The 23,244-nt window shown below is 58.3% G+C and overlaps 1 protein-coding gene across 2 annotated transcripts; it reads right to left on the bottom strand.

The window, feature by feature from the left end:
- Positions 1–2,158: 2,158 nt before the first annotated feature.
- On the bottom strand, positions 2,159–23,112 carry HNF1B (HNF1 homeobox B). Of its 2 annotated transcripts, none has more exons than XM_065647182.1 (9): positions 22,775–23,112; positions 18,009–18,208; positions 16,435–16,699; positions 15,679–15,920; positions 8,898–9,058; positions 5,781–5,913; positions 5,470–5,661; positions 4,640–4,758; positions 2,159–2,179 (listed from the first exon to the last, which is right to left on the bottom strand). In XM_065647182.1, exons 1-9 carry the CDS (start codon positions 23,110–23,112, stop codon positions 2,159–2,161), a joined length of 1,671 nt encoding a protein of 556 aa, XP_065503254.1. The 2 variants fall into 2 exon arrangements, with proteins under 2 accessions (XP_065503254.1, XP_065503255.1); XM_065647183.1 differs by having other exon boundaries at positions 16,435–16,621.
- Positions 23,113–23,244: the final 132 nt, after the last annotated feature.

Genomic DNA, 23,244 nt, shown 5'->3' with positions numbered 1-23,244 from the left:
GGGCAACATCATTAGTGCATCATCAAGAGGGTAAAGACACGGGTCTCCCAGCCTTGCAGAGCCTCTTGCTTATACCTGGGGCTTCATATGAACTGCTTGACTCACCACATTCAGGCAGGGGGAAGCCTGGATCAGCATTGCAGGGGACGGCAGGGGGACATGTCACCGCTGCCAGCCTGCGTCCAGCCTGCGTCCCGCCTGCCGGCCCGACGTCCACCGAACCACGGCAGGTGAGGGCTGGGGAATTTACAGACCACGTCGCAGCAATGAGTCAGAAAAAGTGGTATTTAATTATGGTATACATTAAATTAAATGTCATTCTGAATATTGGTCTCCAATTCATGACGACTTATTCACTGTAGGGCAACTCCTATTAGTTCCAGCAAGGGTTAGGGTCCCACTGCATGAAGCATTGTACAGACACAGGGCAAAAGAGCCTTTCTTGCCCCAAAGACAGCATCCAGTGGTTTTCTTTTTAGCAGTGGTCATCCATCCATGGGCACTTCTGCTGCTCTCCACCTCTCCAAGTCATTCTTAGCAGTCGGCACACGCTGCCAAGTTCCCAAAAAATTTGCACAACCAGGAAGCATTAGATCCACTTCTGAAGGGCTGTGGGTACGGAGGAGCTTGTGTCTCACGGGAGGGGAGACGATGCCTTTTGCAGCTTCTGCAGCTTTGGGAAGCAGGACATGGGCACTCAAACCCCTCAGGGCTCTGGCGTGGGGGATGGAGCCCCGTGTCCTCACCACAGAGCTGGGCTCGCTCACAACCTGGACATCTCACTGCAAAGCTTTTCCTCCAAGAGCCGCTGCCAGGTGGGGACCGTGGGCTGGGGGGTCACATCACAGCCCAGCGCCTGTCCCTCTGTCCATCTGCAGCCCAGAGGTGACACCACGAGGACGGGAGCACCGTGTTTATCGAAGGATGGAGCCAGCAAGGCTCGTCATCAACCTGCTAATGGAAAAACGCTAGTGGCGGGAAATAAGCCACCCGTACTGGCCGTTTACTGGGCAGAAGACGAGGCAGTAACTGGGTACCCAGTCCCTTCCACACCCCAAGGAGGGGAGGAAAGGGCGACAGTCTCTGAACTCCATTTGAGGAAGATCCTACCAGAATTTCTTGCAGCCTCACTCATCTCTGTAGCAGCAAATGCTACCGGCTCACCTGCAAATGGCCAAAGCTGAACTCCCAGTGGTCTGGACGTGTCAAACGGGCTGCTGAGCGCTTCCCCACCTGGCGACAGCCCACCTCAGAGTCTCCAAAAGCAGAAGAGTCCCTTGAGATCACCCAGGACCTGCTGGGGCTCCGCTCGGCTCGCCCCGCACCCTTCCTTCCCGCGGGATGTCACCGTGAGAGGACACGCGTCTGCCTGTGCCCCCGCAGAGCCGAGACAGGTGCTGCCTGGCCGGCCCCCTTGCATAGGCCCAGCTCTTTGAACTAACTCATTTAAAGGAAAAAGAGAAATACAAAACCATCCTTAGCTCTGACCTTTACCAAAAAAAAAAAAAAAAAAAAAAAAAAAGGAGAAAGCTAAGAGAATTGGGAACAATATATACAGATGGGGGAATTGCACTTAATTACAGTAGTTTACATCCATTAGACAAAATTTACCTCTTTTATATAAATCTCTATGTATAGGAGTGGGGAAACGTGAGGATGGGGCAGACTGTACCTATATTTACAGTTTAATTGGCTCAGTTCAACAGCACACACTATTTCTCCTTCCAAATGCCAAGTAACAGACCCAAGTCTCTCTCAGTCCGTCGGGTGCAGGAGTATAACTTAAATATTATCCAGCTTCCCCTTCTGCCAGGTCCCAGTACAGCTTGTTCCTCGTTCCTCGGGAGAGCCAACAGCCTCTTGGAAGGCGAATACTTATAAAAAAAAAAAAATCCCCAAGACACGTCTTGGAAATACTGCGCGGAGGGAAGGAGAGGCAGGGTCCGTGGCACCCCACGGGTCCGGGCTCGTCCCTGCGGGACACGGCAGAGCGACGGGGCGTCCGGAGGCGCCGGCCCCGGCCGGGGTTGCCGGGCTCCTCGCTGCGGCGCTGGGCTTCGCTGCGGCGACTTCCCGGGCTCTGTGCGTGGGTCACCAGCAGCACGTTGTAGAAAATCAGGTCCCGTTGCTATGCGTGAGAGCAGCGAGGTGTGGAGCATCACCAGGCTTGCAGGGGACACTGCGGAGGGAGAGAGCAGCGCGGTGACTGGTGGGCAGGTGATGGCAGCACCGTGGGGGCTCCAGGGACACCACGAAGTGTTCGGAGGCATCACCTCCCACACCACCCTGGGACCTTGGTGGTGCCACACGAGCCCTCCCCAGCACCCCCAAGGGGGAGGCAATGGGAAAGTACTTTCTGAGCCAGATATTGCCACTCCTCTCAAAAATAATAATAATAAAAAAGGGCCTGTTTGTGCCCAGCTGTGGTGGAGATGGTGCCACGCAGCCCAGCGGCGCTGCCAAGAGCATCTGGGTGTGAGGCTGAGCCCAGGAGCTCGTGCTGGGGTGGAAGCGGGGCTGGGGCCCACGGGCATCGCTGTCGCCCAGCTGCTGTCACCTCTGGGGAAAGAGCTGAGCAGCCTCCACCATCACGTCTGTCCCACCGCAGCGGCTCCTTCTCCCTCCCTTGAGGTGGGCCCCCCACCCGGGGTCCCCCCAGTCACCAGCGGGGTGGGGGGCCGGGGGTGACCTTGGGGGCTGGAGCACACAGCAAACATCGTAACGTGGAGATAAGGAGACGCCAGGAGCCTCCCGTGACATGTCATTAGGGACAGGCCATGGCTATCAGGTGTTTGCTAACGTAATAAAAATGGTGGCTTGGCCTCAAGCGTTGTCAAAGGAACCGGGAGGTATTTGCCCCTTCCAGATCTAAACAACATCATCTGATAAGCGATCCCGCAGCATCAGGCTGCGAGGGGACAGCGGGGGGACTGGGATGTCCCTCCAGCCTCTGTCCCCGCCAGCGGGACCGGGAGCAGCCGGGTTTGCAGGGTCTGGTGTGGGGGCTGCAGGTGCAGAAGAGCTGCTGGAGAATGATGGAGGTTTTGCTCTGTGCTCTGCGGGAGGATCCCTCTCCTCTTGCAAAGAGGGGTTGCTCAGGAGCAGCACCCCAGGACCCGGGGCTTGGGGTTTCATGTGGGCTGTGCAAAAATATCTGGGCATTTGAGCCACTTGGGGGCTGAGCAGCATTTGCAGGGCAAACTTGCTGACAAAAGGGGCAACTGCTGGAAAAAAAAAATACAAATCAATGGTTAGGGATGCATTTTTCCAGCTTTAGCTTGAACATGGAATGGTTGGTAGGAAAAGAGGCCCCAGGGGCTGGGAGGCTGCGCTGGGGGGACACAACCCCAGTTCCCTCTGTTGTCCTGCGCAGGGGGACAGGGGACAGATGCTGCCCCCTGCACTGGCAGAACCAGCCTGTGCTCGTTTGTAACGTACAGGAGGCTATGGGGGTGTCCCTGCAGCATTTTGCACCCACCCATCGCAGCAGCCGCAGGGGCCTGGCCCCATCTCCCCCCTCCTGAGCCGCCAGACCGCCTCCTGCTTTAATTAAAGTGCAAAAGCGTGATGGAGGGGGAAAACCGAGGGAGCCTCCATCACCCCGGGCAGCGCTGGCGTCAGGGTCGGCTGATTGCCGGGCAGCGGGGATGGCCGGGTGCTGTCACCCAGCCAGGGACATTTCCTGAGCGCCCTGGGCTCCTTCGGCCAGTCCCGGCATCAAAGGCCGCCCGTGGCTGGGGGGGCACGGTTAATCAGGGGCGGTTCGGGCTGAGCGCGCAGCAGATGGGCCGATAAAGCCGAGCAGAGGAAATGGTGCTGCCGAGGAGCCGGGCCTGTCCGCCTCCCGACCCAGCGCGCGGGCGCAGATAAATGTCACCGCAAAGCGCGGGAGCCCCATCCGGGCTGGCAACGGTGGCGTTCGTCACCCCTTCCCCGGCTCCCCAAGCCCCCGGGCAGCTCCCCTTCTCCCCTTCGCAGCCCCAGCCTCTTCCACGGAGGGGGGTCTCACAGCAATCCCACACCGTATTTACTCTGTGGTCATTGCAGGCATTTTTTTCCTCTCCCCTGTCAAACCTTGGTAAGAAAGTTTATCTGAATGCAAGTTCAAGGCTCTCTCTTATTTATCTAGCAATCAATAAGGGCCACATATTTCCCACAGTCCCCAGAGCTGGCTTTTAGAAAGGGACTATTGTCTGAGCAAGGCCTTGCACACCTGATTCGAACCAGGATAAGTCCTGCCTTACGACTGCACCAGGCAGAGGAGTAAGGTTTATGGGCTGGGGAAGTCGGGGCACATCGGAGCCCAGCTCCTCTGCTCAACTCCAACCGGGGTCGATTCACCCTGAGCACAAAGGCACCAAACCCTGCTTGGTCCTGACCTTCTCAGCCCAATCTGAACCCCGGTAGGATGCTCCCACGCTGAGAAAGTGGCCCCAGGGATGAGCGTGGCCCAGCTGATACCACCACGACAAGTCCTCGCTGTCCAGCACGGTTAGGCCATCACCCCAGTCGCCACCACGCCACCCTCAAGCAGGTTTTCAGAGCCCATGAGGGGGCTGGGATGGGGTTTTCAGCGCTGGAGAAGGAGAAACAGCCCCACTCCACCTCCACACACCCTTCCGCACACGCTGGCCATTACCTGCTTACTGGAAGACATATTGGTCAGCGTGCTGATGCTGCTGGTGTCTGTCACCACCATCGCCGAGGGGAAGCGGGAGGTGTGGGAATACTGGGGAGGCTCCTGTTTGTGCGCGTACACTGCGGAGAGGGGGGAGACAAGCAGCCGTCACGGAAAAGCCAGGGCAGAGCGTCCAAGCGCCGCGTTATGGCAGGTTGCAGGGTGCTGGGAGGGAACGAGCATCACGGCGACACGAGCGAGATAAAATGAGGCACTGAAAGAAACCACTGCCTGCCTGTAACCCACCGCCTTCTCGGCTACCAGCTCGCCCAGGTAAATCTGCGGGGCCTGAAGCGCTGGGGCAGCTCCGCAGCCCCCCTGCAGTGGAGCCCGGCGCTGGAGCAGGGCTGGGGTGACGGATGAGCCTGAGGGGTAAAGCCAGACCCTTTGGGGCACAGCAGGGAAGCGTCTGCTTTGCAGGGAGTGCAATGGGCCCGGCCACCTCCTTCGGCAAAGCATGTGTTTTAGCAATAGGAACTCAGAAAGAAAAATAAAGTTTGTAGAAAAAACACTGCCGGGGGCTGCAGCCCACCTGCGGGACAGCAGTGGGGCGGTACAGGGGATGTGACACGGTGGTGGCTCAGAGGAAGAAGAGGACAGGGCGGGATGTGGCCACCCCGCACCGCCTGCATCCCGCTCACAGCCCCACGCTGGCCGGTACCCGGAGGAGAAAGGCAGCAGCCAAGGGCACAAGCTCAGGCAGGGGACAGCAAGAGGAGAGCACAAGCCTGTTTTCCATCTGAACTCATTTTCCAGGCCTTTCCCTTCATAGCTACTGCCCGAACCCTTACTGTGCGAGTTCTGCAGCTGGGTCACGGTGGCCATGAACGGCTGCTGCGTCATATGGCTGGGCGACTGCTGCATGAGCGGCTGCTGGTGCGGGCTGTGCAGCTGCTGGGGGAACTGCACCGGCTGCAGGGCCGCCAGGCTGCCGGCAACGCTGTTGATCACGGGCACGCTCTGCGCCTGCGAGGTGTTCAGACCTGGGAGGAGCGGGAGAGCAGAACAGGGACGTCAGCGCTGGTGGGAGCGGACAGGGCGTCCCCCTCCCCGTCGCGGGAAGGGGGCCCACGCGGGGGTGAGCTCGGGGCGCAGCGCTTACTCTGTGCGATGGCCATGACTCCCGAGAGTGGCGTCATGATGAGGTTCTGGGACTGCTGCGGGTTGTGGTGGGACAAGCTGTGGATGTTGGTCAGGGTGCTCACCGGGGGCAGCCCACCCCCTGAAACGGAGATCTGTCAAAGGAACAAGGCAGGACAGCCCCCATCAGAGACACAGCCGCAGGGATGCTCCTGGTCCCCTCCGCTGCCTGCCTGGGCAGGGAGATTGCGGGGGGTCAGGAATAACCCCTCCCAAGAGGCAGGAGCGCGGCAGCCTCGCTGGGACACCCCAGTTCAGCTCCCACCGCCCAGGGCTGCAGAGCCCAGCTGGGATGCACGAGCCTCGCGTTAATCACCAGCAAAGCAGCAGCAGCAGGGAAGGACTTGGCTGGCACCAGCTTCCAGCTCCATCGGAGCATGGCGCCAGGACACAGCACATCCCGAGACTTTGCCTTTTTGTCCCTCAAGTCCAAGCTCCCGCCCTCGGGGGCAGCTGAGGACTCTCAACGCTCCTTAACTTCTCACCCTCACAGTTGTAGAGGAAAGTGGGAAGTATAAACGTGGACAGGTAAAGAAAAAAAGACAGAAAGCAGATAGAAAGCACCTCACAGTGATGATCCTCGTCATCACTTTTGCAAACAGGCAGGGTGCTGGTGGGATGGGGCAGGTGTGCTTGGCCAGAGCCAGCTCCTGGGACTTCAGTGTTCAGGGATCAGACACACAAAGGCTCTCGGAGTGTGTCCAGGGGACTGGAGCTGGTCCCCACCTCAAACAGGGGCTAAGTGACTGATTTCTTTAATTGCTGCACATTCTCCCAGTCTCTCTAATCAGAGCTCTTGCACTGGGCAGCCTCGATCCCAAGCCATCCTTTCAGCTCTTCGTGTGACATTTCTGGACACCAGTCCTAGCGCCTTGTTTATTTTGCACATGTGAGTTGGAGATAGCCCCGTTGCAACTGAAACAAATCCATCAATAAATTCCAAAGCCCAGGAGTGACTCATATTTCCTGATCCGGTATTTTCCACTTTCAAATTTTCTTCAAGGCCAGGTTACACCACACTTGGCTGCACAAGTCAAATAGCTCACGGCAAGTGCGTGCTGCTCGCCCGCAGCCTGGGCTCGTTTCACAGTGGGTTTAGACCCAAAGCACTGTGTCCAAAAGAAATCCTCCGGAGACTGCACAACTGGAGAAGACCCTTCAGTCCCCGCGTTCTGGAGGGAGACCCTCCGGCACTACCACGGCTCGGAGCAACACCGGAGTGTGAAAGAGTGAACCACCAAAGCTTTCTGCAGCCTCAGTAGCGCTCCTCCCTGCACAAAGCCATTGCCTTCAGAGGCTGCAACTTCCTTGGCAGCTCTTGGTTTCATGTGAGGTATTAAAGGCACATGTTTACTTACTAGAAACCACAGCCTACAGCATATTTTTATTAAATCACTAGCAAGCACTAGCTAGCCCTGCCTGTAGATCAGAGATAAGCTGGCAGAGCTGCATGCGGCTGAGGGCCGGCGCGGTCCCATCGGGTGCTGTGCAACACCCGTGCAGCGGGGACAACTCCGCAGCTTTTGCTGCTGCATGTCTCTGCCTACCACACTGCAACAGGCTGCTTTTCCCAGTTTAATCCGCTGCTTTTCCCCGTTTAACCCGCTGCATTTCCCCATGGCTTTCTCCCGTGCTGCCGTGAGCTCCTGCTGCCCCATCCGAGGGTCCCTCCAGCAAACACCCCTCAGACGTGGGCCCTGCAAAAGGAGCTGCCAGGGGGGTGCTGGCAGCCCCTGCCACCGAGCTCTGCGTCGCTTCGTCCCCACGGTCCCCCACCCTGGGCGCTCAGTGCCTCCTGCTGCCTTTAATCCTGACTCACTTTATGACTCCAAGGCTCAGGATTATGAGGCTCAACACACCCCTGGGGAGATACGGGTGCGCTCGGGGTGGAGGGAGCGTGTGGGAAGGCTGGGGTTTCGCTTGGCAACATCCCCCCTCCTTGGTGGAGGACGCTTGGCTCTGCGGGATCAGTGTCCGAGCCCGAGGGGCTGCACGGGGACCCTCGTGAGTCAGGGAGCAGCAGAAGGAAAAGCAAAATTAAATCATGCCATATTGAGGGAGGGGATGCCGAGCCCTCCACAGCCACCCAGCTTTGCAAGGGGATGGATGCAACAGCCCAAGAGGGCCAGCCCTCCGAAAATGGAAGTGAAAACCGGGGAAGAGCGGGCTTGGCCCCGTCACCCAGTGCCATGTTTGACTTTCGCTTTCAGCAGAAAAAAAAAAAAACCTCCTCCCGGAAAAAGCAGCGGCCACACGCAAACCTCCAGCAGCCAGCTCCGAGGAAGGGCTGTGCTCCCCGGCCCGTCCTGCCCCGTCACCCCTGTCCCCTCCTCGCCCCACTCCTTCAGGACTCCTCCAAAGCGCTTTGCGCCAGCCAGGCACCCACAGAAAGGAGCAGCCCGAGTGCTCAGGCATTGCAAACCCGGGCCAGACCTGCATTCACAACCACTTTTTTGCAGTGGTTGTGCAGCATCTGGCATGGGAGGCATCAGGCACCCCCTGGGGATGGCAATGTCCCATCTCTGCCACCTGTCACCGCTGGCGTTTGCCCAGCAAAGCCCTCGCAGCAGAGCCCGAGCAGGCGGGGAAGGGGACGGGGACAGGCAGGAGTTCTGGAGCTGGCACTAGCGGCTCAGATGCCCTGGGACAAGAAGGTCCCTGCTTGCAAGGAAAGCACTTCCCCGGAGAAACTCCACACTTGGGAAGGGCTTAGGGAAAAAATAATGAATGAGCATTTTATCAATACCCATGTCATTGGCAGGAGAAAACAAACAGTGATCCACCCAGCACACATTCAATCCGCGAGGCATGCAATCAATAAACCCCGAGCGGGGCTCTGTCAGATTTATGGGCTGCACTCAGAAAACACGCCGTTGCCCGCCGGGGCACGCGGGGGCCGAGTGCCGCCTTTGAGGTGGGCGGTGGGGACGGTCGCACACCCACGCCGCGTCCCCGTCCCCACAATGCCCCATTGTTCGGCGCGGGCCGCGTGTGAAACCCGGGGAAAGCGTGTTTGCTTTGCCCGCTGGGCCCTCTTATCTTATCAGTGCCGCCGCCACAATAGCCCAGGTGTACTCACCATTTTGCCGTCGGGAGAGAGCAAACCGTGGCCCGGGTCCAAGCCGGCCGGGGAGACCTGCTGCAGGACCGCCTGGCTGGTGGTGACCATGGCACCGCCGCCGTGGTGGCTGATGGCCCCGGAGGATGCCGCCTCGCCGCTCGCCTGGCTGTACCGGACCCCTGCAAAACATCACCAGGAGCTGGAATCACCCATGGGCACCTTGGTGAGGGTGCCCTGGCTGTGCCAACCCCCCCGAAAGTGGCTCTGCCAAAGGGACCCCCCCACCCCTCCCCGGCTCCCTCGGTGTGCGCAGCACGAGGGTGCAAAACAGATGGGCGAGCTCCTAAATGACACCCTTGAATGACAAGGGATGGCACCAGACGACGTGTCCCTCCCTTTCCAGCTTCGCCCAAACCCCACCTTCTGAAATTACAGCCAGAAAACGATGGTGAGGGGTGCTGAACGCCCAGGCAGGGCCGCAGCCCCCACGCTGCCCATGGGTCCCCGTGCCGTGGGGTGGAAAGAGCTGCTCCCCGGGGAGCCCAACCCGGGCCAGGGACACCCGTCCTCATCCCTTGTGCTTTCGTTTGCACCCATCGTGCAAACCCCTGTGATGTTCCCACAGCTCTCGCACACCATCCCGGGGACCCTGAGCCGTGGGGAGCGACTCTGCACAGAGCTCTTCTCTCGGCAAGGCCAGCACTGCCCAGCTCCCAACAGCGACTCCTCTCGCTTTTTTCTCAGGCCCTTCTGCATCCGATTTCCCTCTCGACAAGTGTATGATTAACAGGTTACTGCAGGAAAACAGAGGGACCAGACACATACAAGCCTTCAAATCAGAGCACAGCCCACCACTGCCGAGAAGGGAAATCTGGCTCAAGCACAGGTCTTCTGTACAAATATATTTAATTTGGCTAAAACGCCGCGCACTGATAACCATATGATCAGCCATGTGTCATGGAAAGGCATCTACAGATCACAAATAATTAACCGAGGAAAACCCACAGGAAACAAAAGCGTCTTTTACGAAGCTGCCTTGATGACTATGGTGAAAAGCCATTTATTACAAGGAGCCCAGCACTGTGCTTGTGGCTGGGTGCACTGAACTGCCCCGGGATCGAAGCGGATGATGGACAGCCAGCCAGCCCACTGCTCTCCTGGGAACGAAACCCACAGGGTGAAGCCCACCCTCCCAAGTGAGACCACCAAGAGCATCGCCCACCCATGAACCCGGCCACTGCAGAGTGGCATTGGGGACAGCTCCCCAAAATGACCGTCAGCCGGAGAGGTTCTGCCTGTGGAGGATGCTGGTGGCTTCTCGGCTGCCCCGGCACAGCTCCCAAACCCGCCCAGGTAAAGGATGCTCCTCCTGGGATTTGGGAGGCTCCTTCTCCCAGGTGCGCGAGGGGAAGAGCAGATGCAGGCTGGCTTGGCAGAGGATGCTCTAAGGGCTACTCTAAAAACCACTGAATCGAGATAAAAGAAAGAAGTGAGAACGTGAGTCCAGAAGCTTTCCACAAGCTCCAAAAGCACCTGCTAAAGTACAGAGGGCTACTCACACCCTCCACCAAAACTACGGCAAAGTCACTCTTTAATCGCCTCCAAATTTTCCCCATCAGCTGGTTAAACACGTCCCACAGATAGGAATCTCCCCGCGATGTCTGGTTCCTGATCATTTCCCAGCAGACCCCTTTTATCCCTGATAATAAAAGAATGTCCTCTGGCAGGTGGATATTTGCCGGTCCGAGTGGACGTCCCCGCCGCGCACAGGGTAAACATTACCCAACCGGGGCACTGTCACACACATTCCTCCCTGCGGCCCCGGCCCCGTGCAGCGTGTGCTGTGGCCGCTGCCGCCCGACATCCCGCAGCGCGGGTTAAACAATGCGGGGGAGATAAAATAAAGCCCTTTCTTCTGAGCATGATCTTCAAGATAGACAAGGAGCACAGGCAGCTCCTCTTGGAAAGAAAATCAGAGTTTCTGCTCAATCTTCAATCTCTTTTGGGTTCAGCGAAGCTTTCAGTAAAAAAAAAAAAAAAAAAAAAGCCATTTTAATCCCCAAATCATGGTTTACCCAAGTGAGGATGCTTGTAACCCATGAGCCAAGACACCCAAAGTCATCAAGTTGTCTTTAAAACATACGAGAAGTTAAAAGTTGATGTTAAAGCTTTTCCCTGCAACCCAAAGGACTACGCTTTTATTGTGTGAGAAACAATAACCAGTGCTGGGATTGCCAGATAATCGGGTGACCGAGATTTTGGTTCTCCAGATAAAACCGCTGAAGACTCCGACTCTTGATGAAGATTAACTCTCCTGAGGAGCGCGAGGTCGGGCTCCAGGGATGCTGGCCGTGGCAGGGGTGCCAAGACCTGGGAACCAGCTGTCCCCCACCAGCACAACCCCTTGTCCCCACCATGGGACCCTCCCGGGATGCGGTGAACGCATGGGGACGGCTCCGGCGGTTCGCAGTGGGACACGGGGGTTTCCTCCCAGGGGCTCTGCAGTCCCCAGGGCTCTGACAGCCAGTGATGCCCGACACGACTGTTCTCCCGCCCCGTGCAGAGATTTATTCCTCCTCAGCCTCTCCCCGCAGCCACCAAGAGAGGAGCCTGGATGGGGATCAGCGGGAACGGCCTCGGCCACAGAGCTTTTCCTCTTTAAGGCTTTTATTTTTTTTACTGGAGCTACAGCCGTAATATAAAAGTCTGTTTATGGGACCCAGCTATTGTGCGGCCCCTGAGCTGCACTGCCTGTGAAATGTTTTACTGCTTTCCCGTGTTTCCAGACAAGCCGCAGGGTCCGGCTCCGGAGCCTTAACCCTGTGTTTGAGCCAAGGGGAACGGGGACAGGCAGCACGACAGCTCCCAGACCCCCCGGCTGGTTGGGGGTCCCACGCACCCACAGCTCCCAGCAGCCAGCCCCAGCACCCTCTGGCTTCTCAGAGGTGCCAAACCCAGCTTTTGGGGTGGGGAGAGCAATGGGGGGATTTGGGGCAATAATCAATAACTTTGCTGTTTTCATTGCAGTCTCGTGCCATTTTCTAGGTAGACACCAGTCTGGTGTCTTTGGCAGGCAAAAGCAAAGAAACAGCTTTGTTCTCCTCTGCTTTAAGTCATATTGCTATGATTAAATTGTGCTTCAAAAAAACCCCAAACCAAACCAAAACCTCACTGTACTTGTAAATGTATTTCCCATGCAGCAGGAGCCCTGGCCATTGCACAGCACATCCCAGCCTCCGCTACTCACCGGTACCTGGCTGCACTTTTGCCCACAGCTTTGTAAACATCCTGCAAATCACCAGCGATGCCCAACCCCACAACGGCCCCGGCCGCTCTGCGCCTGCTCAGCACTGGCTCAGCGGCGGCAGGGACTCAGCCCCAGGAGCCCAGCAGTGGAGGAAGAAAGGCAAAGTGTCATTTTTGGGGTCACGCTGGACTCAGCGATGCCGCAGCTATTGACATCGTGGGAGCAGCTGGGTGGGTGACAGGACCGTTTCACCCTCCCAAACGCAGGTCCAGGCAGCTCTGATTTTTGGGCTGCCACTCAAATTGTCTCTAAAGTGTTAATCTTGCTAAGTTACAGAGGTGCGTAGTTTATATCCATTATAAACCTGTTTATGGGGACTGGACCCTCCCATTTTGCTGCTGTCATAAAGTCCTAATTACCCCCCATAAAACGGGCAAAAGCTCCTAACAGCGCACTGTACCCACCAAGCCCCACAATGTGCCCAACAGTAAAATATTACAACCACTGGCACCGGGTCCACAATCAGAACCAGCACATACCCCAAGGAACAACGTGTAGGATCCAGATATAAACCAAAGCACCTCTGGACCGAGGGTTTATTGATGGGCTCTTCTTTAAAATAAAGTTAAAACACTTAAATTGGCCTTTGGGTTTAGAAAGAATCTCAGGGGTGGTACAGAGTTATTTTTCTTATCTACATCAATAGAGATATCTAAAAAATATAGATAAATACTGTACATTCATATGTGTGTGTGTGCACTGATTACTCTGATATTGCTCCGATACTCTGATATTGCAGCGTAGGTGCTGCTGGACAGACAGACGGAAGCCTTGACCACATTTTGGTGTAGGACCCCCCAGGAGGGGCTGGAGGTGACACCACGACCCCCGGCCGTGGGGATGGGGATTTGGGGGGTCCAGCGATCACCAAGCAGCCCTTTGTATGCAGGACGGGGCGGGGGGCGGCTGGCGAGCGGGGCGGTGTGTCACCTAATCTCGTCAATGCGCTGATTGTCTGCAGGGCTCTTGAAGATAAAAATGGCATAAGCCAGAGTCTACGGCACCAAGATAAAGCCCCGAGTGACCTTCAAATCAAACGGAACCAAGATCGCTGATAATACCCCCTATGAAGGGAAAAGTCCAGAGTCTGAGAGAAGCCTCCAAGATAGATAGGCTTTAAGTATTTACCTCCAAATAGTTAAAAACTACGGCTCCAGGCCTGACAGATGGGTCTCCCAGAAGAGGCCGGGAAGATGTTTGACTTTTACGGCTCTCACCCCTGCCCGGCCATCATTGTGCCGTTTTGCAAGACCCTGCTGACGTCCCGAGGAGCGGGCGATCCCTTTGTCTGCGGGCACCGGAGCGGCTCTGCAGCTGCCCCCCACCACCAGCCCCATCGTTTTGTGCCGGGGGACGTCCCGGGGGGGACAGGGCAGGACGTGGGCAGCGTCCCAGCACCGCACCGTCATTAAGCTGTTAAGGCATTGAGCGCCCCAGCCGTGCGGTGCAAGGGCAGTTCAAATCCCAGCATGGGCAGCCCCAGCGGGGTCAGCCGGGCAGCGGGGACAGCCCCAGCACAGCCCTGCACCTCCCCAGGCAGCGGGTCCCCCACCACTGCAAACATTTCTTGGAAGAGGTTTTAGCTGCGATGGACCCAGTGGCGCTTTGGGAGCTGCAAGCCCACCAGACCCAGCTTGGTCCAAACGACCCCGAAGCATCACCACTGAGCTCTGCCCCTGCCCACCACCCCCAAACAAGACCTACAACCCCGTGGGCACCCTCACCATGCCCACCTACTCCTCCTCAGCGAGGCCGACGGATACGACCACCGGCCACCAGTAAATTCCTATGGCCGAGCCCTCCTGACCCCTCCACTGCTGCCGCGGCCATCACTCCTGCCCTGCTCAAAAGCCCCTCCGAATGGGCTGTCACCGGCCCTATAGCCGCGGCCGGCTCCTGCTGGCCACCGCTCCAGCAGGAAAATAAAGGTTGGGGATTAACGGCCCTCCAGCCCTGAGATAAATGCCCGCGGTGACAGGAATTGCCATCCCCTAACAGCAGAAAACAAAGGCTCTCGAGGGGTGCCTGCATGGGCGCTGCCAGGACGGGGCACATCAAAGGCAGGGGGGTTCGTTCAAAGCCCCGGCTTAATTGTCAATTAAGCATGCACGGGGGGCGGACAACGCCATGACAACGCGGGGCTGCATGCTGGTGGGGTATTGTAAAACCTGCCGGCCGACACTGAAAACAGCTGATTTTGCTGACAATGTGCTTGTAGGGCACCTTGTAAGCAATCAGCCGGTGACAGGAGGGCAAACGTCCTCCCTGTCCCCACCATTGTGCGGGGCATTCCTGGGGCAGGGTCACATTTTGGTCACCACCAGCCGGCCCTATGGGATGAGTGGTACCCAGGAGCGAGGTTGGATGCTGCCTGTCCCCCCACGGGTGGCAGTGGGGTCGGATGCTGCTTACCCATCCGGGGCTGCTGCATCCCCCGGGTACCACTTCGGGGGCTGCCCTCGCTTGCTAACGCCCAGGGCCCTGTTTCCAGCCACGGACTGGCACTGTCCCCAGCTCCCAGCCTCCGCTCCCCAGGCTCCTTGCCCTTCCCTCGGGCACTCTCTGCCACATGGGGTTATTTTAATTTGCCTTTGTAATGAGCTGGGTGTGGGTAACGAGCCAGGCAGGGTCATTTCCAAGAGGCGGCTGGTTTGAGCCTCCCCGGCTGGGCTGTGCCGGTGCCGTGGCCGAGGGGGGATGTGGAGGCAGTTGGGGTGCAGCCCACACACTGACCCCCCTGCAGCCGCCTTGGCGGCACAGGGCAAGGAGGGGGACAATGGGGATTGTTCTCCCAACAATGCCTCTCGCCCCACGGCGCGCCACCCCCACCCACCCTGATTAGCCCCCTCCCCGGGCGTTATCTCCTGCTTAAATCCCTCGGGAGTTGTCGGGTCTGCTCTCCCCAGCCAGCTCCTCGCTATGGGGCTGGACCACAGTGGGGAGATGTGGAGGTTGGGGTGAGCCCTGTACCCCACAAGTAGCTTTCTTCACCCACCTCCTCCTGCTCTGGCATGGGGACGGTGCAGCACCGCACACCCATCAAGGCTGGGACAAGCTGCTGCAGCTTCCTACGGGCTTTGCAGCACCACCTGCGCGCTCCTCCAGCCAAAACCAGTGCTCACCAGTGGGCTGCACCCCAAGGCCCCAGCACCAACGCGTCAGCCTGCCTCCCTGCCCTGCCCAGCACAGCCCGCACGAGGACTCCACTGAATTAAACCAACCAAGCAAATGCTGATTTATCCCTGGCAGGATGGAAATCCAGCCCCCACCACGTGGCTCACCCGGCCATAACGCTGCAGCCACAGCACTTGCTCCTCTCCACACCAGCATCACTTGTTTAGGCTGCAGCAGGGACCAGGATGACCATCTCCCCCCCTTGAAGGCCACCCATGCACGGCCCCGAGGGCTCAGCACCTCTTTCCCCAACAGAAACAGGAGCCAGCGCTGCAACTGCTCCGTGCCACCACCCGAGCACACCTGCCGAGGTCTCACCTGGCATTTTGCTGGGAGGCGAGGCGCTGGGCTGGTTGTGGTGGGGGGAGCCGTGGGACAGCAGCAGGTTCATGCTGTGCGGGGGCTGGCCCGAGCTGTAGGCGTCCATGGCCAGCTTCTGGCGGAAAGCCTCCTCCTTCCGCCGGTTGGCAAACCAGTTGTAGACGCGGACCTCTGTCACCAGGTTGGAGCCGAGCCCGTGCGCCTTGGAGGGTGACACCCCTCGCTGCAGACACTCAGCCCTGTGTGGGCAAGGGGACACGCTGGAACAGAGTGCTGTCAGGGGGTCCTCTGCCAGCACTGCTGGGATGGGGCTTCGGGGAGGACAGGTAAATTTGGGGGCATTTAAGCTCTTCCTAAGAGCCTGCTTGCTCTTTCCAGCTACATACATTCCGTAAAAGCCATCCCCGCACCCTCTGACATTGCTGTAACACTGCAGCATCCCCACAGCATCCCTGCTGCATCCCCGAGCATCCTTGCTGCAGCCTCATGGTATCCCCGTGGCATCCTTGCTGCATCCCTGCTGTATCCCAACGGCATCCCCATGGCATCCCTGCCACAGCGTGGAGCTCACTTAGCCCTGGCCACCATCCAGATGGGGAAAACAAGACAAAAAGGGGCCAGGAAGCTCAGCAAAGCTGGGCCATGGGCTGGCAGCCTGGGCTGCACACCAAGAGCCCAGCATCACATGCAGTTTTCAGAAAAAAGGCTGCGGGGCAGGCATGGAGGCGGCAGAGGGTGTGGGACAGCCTTTACCTGTTGCATTCCTCCACCAGAACCTCACGCTCCTCCTTGCTGGGGTTCTTTTGGCGGTCGTAGGCTTGGTACAAGATTTGCTGGGAGGCCGGCCCCCACTTGAACCGATTGCGCCGCATCTTCTTGCTGGGGGTTTCAGAGCAGGCGTCGTCGAGCTGGGCAGCCCCTTGGTTCTGCTGATTGAACTCTGGAAAGAGAAACAGCAGCTGATCCTGAGTGCTTTTGTCTGTCCTATTTCCACACCCCTGGACTGTCTGGTTGAATTCTGAAAGAGAAAGGAGCAGACGTGAGCCGGGCTGTCGCCGCTGCTCGGAGGCAACATCCCGCGCCGAGGCGGCCCCCCCGTGTCCCGTCCTGCAGCACCCCCAGCCCACAGCCCTGGCCCGGTTTGGTGTGAGCGCAGTGCACCCCAGCACTGGCTCTCTGCCCCCCGGCGGGTGTGGAACCCCGGGAAGGGGGCGAGGGAGTTGTCACCATCCCTTGGGGACAGTGTTTAACAGGGTGGCACGTGCAGCGCATGCATATTCACGGGCTGTGTCTCTGCCACTGTGCACTTGTTTTGGGTGGATTTTTGCAAGCCGGGAGCCAGGCAGGACAACAGCAAAGCCCTCCAAGAGGGAACCTCTCCCTGCTCGCCCCCGGCTCCCGCTCCCGTCCCAGCGCGGCGGGACACGGTCCCGCGCCCCGGCAGGCACCAGAGGTGACCTTCCCCGGCGTCCCGCCTCAGACCCGGCGCTTGTCACCGCGGCAGTAAAGGGAGATTAATGGGAGGGTTTTATTATTCTCAGTTTTGCAGGGGAATTCTCCCTCTTTTTATAATGGCTTTTCCCCCTGTGACAAGGGGCGAAACGAAGGGCAAGGCTGGAGCGGGCTCTGTTTGCTCTAACGTCTCAAGGTGTGTTTTCAAAGCGATGGTATTTGGTGCTAAACCCTTTTCTGCACTTCCCATCCACTGTATTTTGCATCCTTTAGGAAGAGGGGGGCAGAGCCCTTTGCAGGGGGTGTCAGGGCCCCAAGCTGCAGATCAGTCGAAAATGAGGCTGCTTCCAGCAACAGGGACCGACCCCAGGGCGGTGGGGTGGGAGAGGTGCACAAAAGCAATAGTTTGTGTACTTGGTCAAAATCATCTGCATTTTAAATAGCATAGGCTGTCCCAAGACCATGCTACGGATAGGAACAATTTACAGGGTTTTTTTTTCCTTTTCTGTCTCTCTACTTTTTTTGCAAGTAGTTGCAGAAAATGAGCAGTCTCAAGAAACAGAGAGGAAAAGGGGGCAGAGGTGGGAAAGGCATCTAACTGCTTTCCCACCTCTAACAAATAGAATTACACAGAAACTCGGCTGTGTGGATGAGCTTGGGGAAACCTGCACAGTGTTACTGTGACCACGAGGGGCTCTGCCCCAGTTTTCCTGTGCCTTAAATTCATTCTACTTGTAAAACTGTTTAGGGGAAGATGCTGGGCTGCTCTTCACCCGGCTCCGGACACGTCGGGTACCCGCGGGCAGGACGGGGACACGGGGACCTCCTCTCCCTCCCTCCCTCTCCGAAGGGCGAGCGCTGGTGTGGGTACTTACGGCGGAGGATCTCCCGCTGCTTGCGGACGTACCACGTGTAGAGAGCGGCTCTTTTCTGCGTCTTCATGGGGGTGCCCTTGTTGAGGTGCTGGGAGAGGTGGGACTGGTTGAGGCCGGTGACATCCACCACCTCCCGCTGCGGGATGTTGTGCTGCTGCATGTAGCCCTTGATCATCTTCGCCGCCCGCCACGGGTCCTCGCTGCGGGGAGGGAAACGAAGGGTTAATCTCCCCTGGTGGGGGAAAAACACCTGGTATTTGCTCCTTCCCATGATGGAAACCCGTTATTATTATTCCGAAACGTCTTTCAGAAGGACACAAGATCCTTTGAGCACGTGTCATAGAATCAGGGACCCCCACGCGGCCACCAAACCCCAGCCGCCCACTTGCCGCTTTACCTTCTCCCTTCCATTCCTGCAGGGATAATTATCTAAAAATCTCAATATTCACGTGAAAGAGACCCTATTTCCACCCTCCCGCAACAGCAAAACATAAACAAGGGCCATATGCAAAGGGCTGAGAAGTGAAGGTCAAACCAGGAACACAAACCCAGGCAAGTCCCTGAATGGAAAACCAAAACCAACCTCACCCCCAATAATTTTAACTCATTCTTGAATATTTTTATACACTTGAATTCGGCTCCTGCAGGATCCAGGTGTAAAACGACTCTTTCCTAAATCTGTGTTACTTCAGTATCTTTGGGGTAGCTTACACCAATTTAGGGAACAACTGCAATTACAGCCAAAAATCGAAATGCTGCCTGCGTTTTTAGCTCTAACGAAAGCACGACGCGAGGGCAGAGGAACAGGCCAACGCACCTTCGCTGGATTCAGAAGCCCCAGATTTATTCTGCACTACAGGAGGACACTGGACTAAAAGGAAATCTTTTAATGCCGAAAAATCGGTGTGGAGCCTGAACCTGGTCACAGTCATGCACTCAAATAATACGATACTCTATTGCTGCGCTTGGAATAACCGTCTGACTGCTTTCCCAATTCATTACTTATTTTGGATCCTTCAGCTTGTCACAGAAAAAAAAAAAAAAAAAAAAAAAAGTAGATTTCTTACTTTTTTGTCATGAATGCAGCATGAAAACAACGCTGGTTGGATCCAAAGCAGCAGTACCCGAGCAGGGCCAGCACGGTGGGGGCTTTGTCAGCCCCCCGGGCAGGAGGGGCCGGGGGCTTCTAGAGGTGCTGGCCCTGCGCCCCACCCCGCACCCCCTGGGCAGGGGAACCCCCACATGTACGGCGTCCTCTATACGGCCGCGCAGCGCTGCAGAGCTGTACAGACACGCGGACGTGCGGACACAGCGACTCCCGTTTTCCCAACAGCCCGGACGCCCGGCTGGGTTGAGCACGGTGCAAACAGAAAAGCTCGTTCCTGTCCCCAAAACGCCCGGCAGCGCGTGGCCGGGACACGGGCTCAGCCGTCCCCGCACCGAGGGGCTGCCCACGACTTCTGTCGTGAGCGGTTCGGGTCACCCAACTGATCCGGCTATTTACTGATTAATAATAAGTTAATGGAACGGAGCGTTTTTAGCATTTCATTAGCGTTTCTAACAGCAGCTTGGTTCACAGCTAAGCTAAGGGCATCGTTTTCCCAGAGTTAAGTCTCGAGCCAGTGCAATAAAGCACGCTTAAAAATGTAAAATAAGTAACTTGGCGGTTACAGACGTGATTTCTGAATTGAAATAAAATTTAGCAGTGTTTTGGCTGTAGAAAATATGTGAGAATTAGGGAAAAAAAATCCCAAATTTTCCTTCATTTTATTAAGAAAGGCTTCACCTTGATATTTCTAGCTTTTCACACTTACATTTTCAAAATAATTATTCAAGTCTTAATTTCTCAGCAGTGATTTTCCTTTACAAATCAAATTGACCGTATTCAAAAGGGTTAAACAACCTGAAACCAAACCCAAACATTTTGTTTCATGTTAAACAAAATGTTTGGACTTGACCCAAAATGAAATGTTTGAGTGTTTGTTTGGCCTTTTTTTTTTTTCTTTTTCTTTTTTGGTTAACCTAAAAAACCAGAGAGGAAAACCTTTTGATTCAACACAATCCCATTTTTTTTGGTTCTGTCACCAAAATGAAAAAAGCCCATTAATTGTCCAATCTTCACCAGGCCTTTAAGTGCAAAAAAAAAAAAAATCCAAACACCCAACCCAGGAGCGCTTTGTAATACTGTAAAACTAGTTCAAAGCCCTGGCTCCGCAGTTATTGTCCACTGAAGTCAAGGAAAAGTTCTTTTTTCTCACACAAAATTAATCCCAACGAAGCCTGGCCACAGCAAAGCCCGAGAAACGGGCATTTCCCACCTCACGCACAGGTGGGGGCAAAGCCCATCCTGCTCCCCAGGGATTCCCGGACCCACTCACCCCCTTTGTCAGCCTTGAAAACCGGTAAAATACACTCCACATCCTTGGAGAAATATGCCAAGAATTTATACAGATGGATTATAAACCCGGCTCCCTACAGAAATGATCTATCTAATCTGCATCTCCCTGTGCACACAGGGAATCGGCGCGGGGAGCTTTGCTGCGCCCGCCGCTCCCCACACATTTTGCAGCCGCCTTGGGGTATCTCTGGCCACGTCCCCAGCAGCGGGTGGCTTTCCCGCGGCCCCCGGGATCTGGATGCTCCTGGGATCTGTTGTGTGCCCAAGCCCCGGCGGGTGGGACGGGGCAGGGAGGGAGCCGCGGGGCGTCTCGCCCCGGAGCCGGGCTCCGTGTGCTGCCGGCACCTCTCTGGTCGGGCTGTGCGAGAACCCGCCGTGCCAGCCCGCGGTGCAGCACCGACCCCTCTGCCCCCACGTCGGCTGAAGCCCTTTGGGCGCCGTGAATGGGCCCAAGCAAAGGTGCTGCTTGCTGAGGAGCCACGGCAAAGCGCTCAGGACCATGGCAGCGTGACAGGCAGCTCCTGCCCATGCCATAGAAGGGTGGCCAAGCCCAGACCATCCTGCAGTCCTAGAAAAGGGCAGTGTGGACACAGAAACAGCCCAAGACTGAGCCGGCCCTGGGGTCAGGAGGCTGACGCCAGGGAAACAGGAGCAGACGGGGTTTAGCCCCCATGCACGGCTGCAATAAATGGTTCCTGAGTCCCCTACCCAGCTCTCTCTCCAAGTACAAAGGCCTCTCTTAGAGCAAACACGAGCTCTTTGCAAAGGCTCCTCAGGGACATGTGCCTGCTCTTGTTTGCACCAAAGGCAAACTTTGCACAGAAACACCTGTGGGAGCGCAGCCACCCCAGGACAGATCCTGTGCACCCCCACTGCCAGCCTGGGCACCCCTGGGGACAGATGCAGCCAGCAAGAGGGGGGACTGGGGACAGGCAGGAGCACCCAGAGGTGCAGGGCTCAGAGCTACACAGGTGGGGTGGGAACCCAGCGGACAAGGCCTGCAATGATTTATCCCTTGCACAGAGGCTCTTTAGCACCCAGCGTGTCACAGCCGAGCCCATCGGCAGACATGGGTGCTGCTGCCCAGTCCTGCCCGCAAAAGGCACCATCTGCGCTGCCGGTACTGGGGCAGGCCTGGAGACAAGCAGTGCACACACCGCACCGGCCATGGCGGCGTCCCCGTCCCCTGCCAGGCCCTGGCACGCTGCTGCCGGGGCACTGGGGCTGTTGGGGACAAGAGCCAGGGCTGAGCCCGGGCTTTGCGGGCTGGCAGAGGGTACGGGCAGGATCAGTGCCGCACTCCGGCTGCCACTGGGGCATCAAGACAGGTACAAAAACTGCAGTGCCAGGTGAAGGGGGACACAGGGGTGCCCCCACTGCACCCAGGAAGGGCTCCGCTGGGCTCCCAACCTGTTTTTACCGGCTGCGGGTGCGCTGTGTGGCAACCCGCGATCGCCCCGGTGCCCCGGCTGCGGGAGAAGTGTCGGCTGCCCCGGCTCCGCTCCTCGCCCCGGGCACGGCGGGGACCCGCTGCCGCCCGCGCCCCGACAGCCCCGGGGCTGCTCCGCCGCGCCCCGACGGCGGCCGCGCTCCCGGCGGCACGGCCGGGACAGGAGCGGCATCCCCGGGACCGGCAGGAGCCCAGCCCGCCGCCGTTGGGGGTTTCCTCCTTTCCCCCTCCCCGCCCGGTTTACAACTTCGGCAATGAATAACCCGCCGCTCCGCTCGCCCTAATCGCTGCCCTTTGTGTATTTTTCTGTTGATGATTTATAGAAATAAATTAATAACACTACGGACGCCACGTGCTGCAGTTTATGTTTTATCTCCCGGCGCGGACGGAGGGCGGAGGGACGGAGCCGGCGGCCGGTCCAAGCCTCCGCAGCCCCGGCCCCGCCGCGACGGGCGTGCTGGCAATACCCGACGGGGCGGGAGGACGCGGCCGGCGGGCTCCGGCCTCCCTGCCCCGGCCCCTCTCCCTGCCGCTCCCCTCGGCAGCGGGTTCCCGGCGCCCTCGGCTCCCCGCCACGGCGGGGACCGCGGCACAGCCCCGCCGGGCCAGGGCGCACCGGGACCCGCCACCGGAACTAACCACGGGGCGGGAGGGGCACACCGGGACCCGCCACCGGGATTAACCACGGGGCGGGAGGGGCGCACCGGGACCCGCCACCGGGATTAACCACGGGGCGGGAAGGGCGCACCGGGACCCGCCACCGGGTAGGACACCCAGGGCAGGACTCACCGGGCAGGGCGCACCGGGACCGACCCCCAGGGAGGGCGCTTAGTGCCAAGGCCGTCGGACCGGGCACCTGCGGACCGAGCCCGGCGCGCTGCGGGGTGCGCCCCGTCCCCATCCCGTCCCCACCGGTACCTGATCATCCTGTCCACCTCGGCCCGCTGCTCCACGGCCTCCTCCGTGTTGAGCGCCTGCAATTCGCGGAGGATTTGCGGTGTGTCGAAGTCGTCGCCGTCCTCCGAGCCCTCGTCACCGGAGAGCTTGCCCTTGCCGTGCCCGTTGGCCAGCGGCGGGAAGGTGGCCTTGCCGTCGGGCGGCCCGCCGGGGGACAGCGGCAGGCTCTCCAGCTTGACGCCGAAGCCGGCAGCGGGCACCATGTCCTCCAGGGCACGGATCAGCCCTTCCTTGGTGGCTCCGGAGCTGAGTAGGGCACCCAGGAGCTCCCGTTGCAGGGCGCTCAGCTGGGACACCATCCTCCCGGGCGCCGGCGGCGCGGCCCCGCCGCTCGCCCCGCGCCTCCCGCCCGCCCTGCGGCCGCTGCCGCTCCGCCCCGGCCGGCGGGTGCTGCGGGGCGCGGGCCGCCCTCTACCAAGCCATGACCGCCA

Source organism: Caloenas nicobarica, chromosome 17 (genome assembly GCF_036013445.1).
Source record: "Caloenas nicobarica isolate bCalNic1 chromosome 17, bCalNic1.hap1, whole genome shotgun sequence".
NCBI lineage: Eukaryota > Metazoa > Chordata > Aves > Columbiformes > Columbidae > Caloenas > Caloenas nicobarica.
Note: the sequence above shows the minus strand (reverse complement) of the source record. Positions and strands in the feature narration are given on the sequence as shown.

Excerpts from the sequence above, each read along its gene's own strand:
- HNF1B (XM_065647182.1), bottom strand. The coding sequence starts at position 23,112 with ATGGTGTCCCAGCTGAGCGCCCTGCAACGGGAGCTCCTGGGTGCCCTA. Across the intron at positions 18,209-22,774 it reads GAGGTGGACAGGATGATCAG|CGAGGACCCGTGGCGGGCGG; the intron begins GTACCGGTGGGG and ends CCCTCCCCGCAG. Across the intron at positions 2,180-4,639 it reads ATATGTCTTCCAGTAAGCAG|TGTCCCCTGCAAGCCTGGTG; the intron begins GTAATGGCCAGC and ends CTCCCTCCGCAG.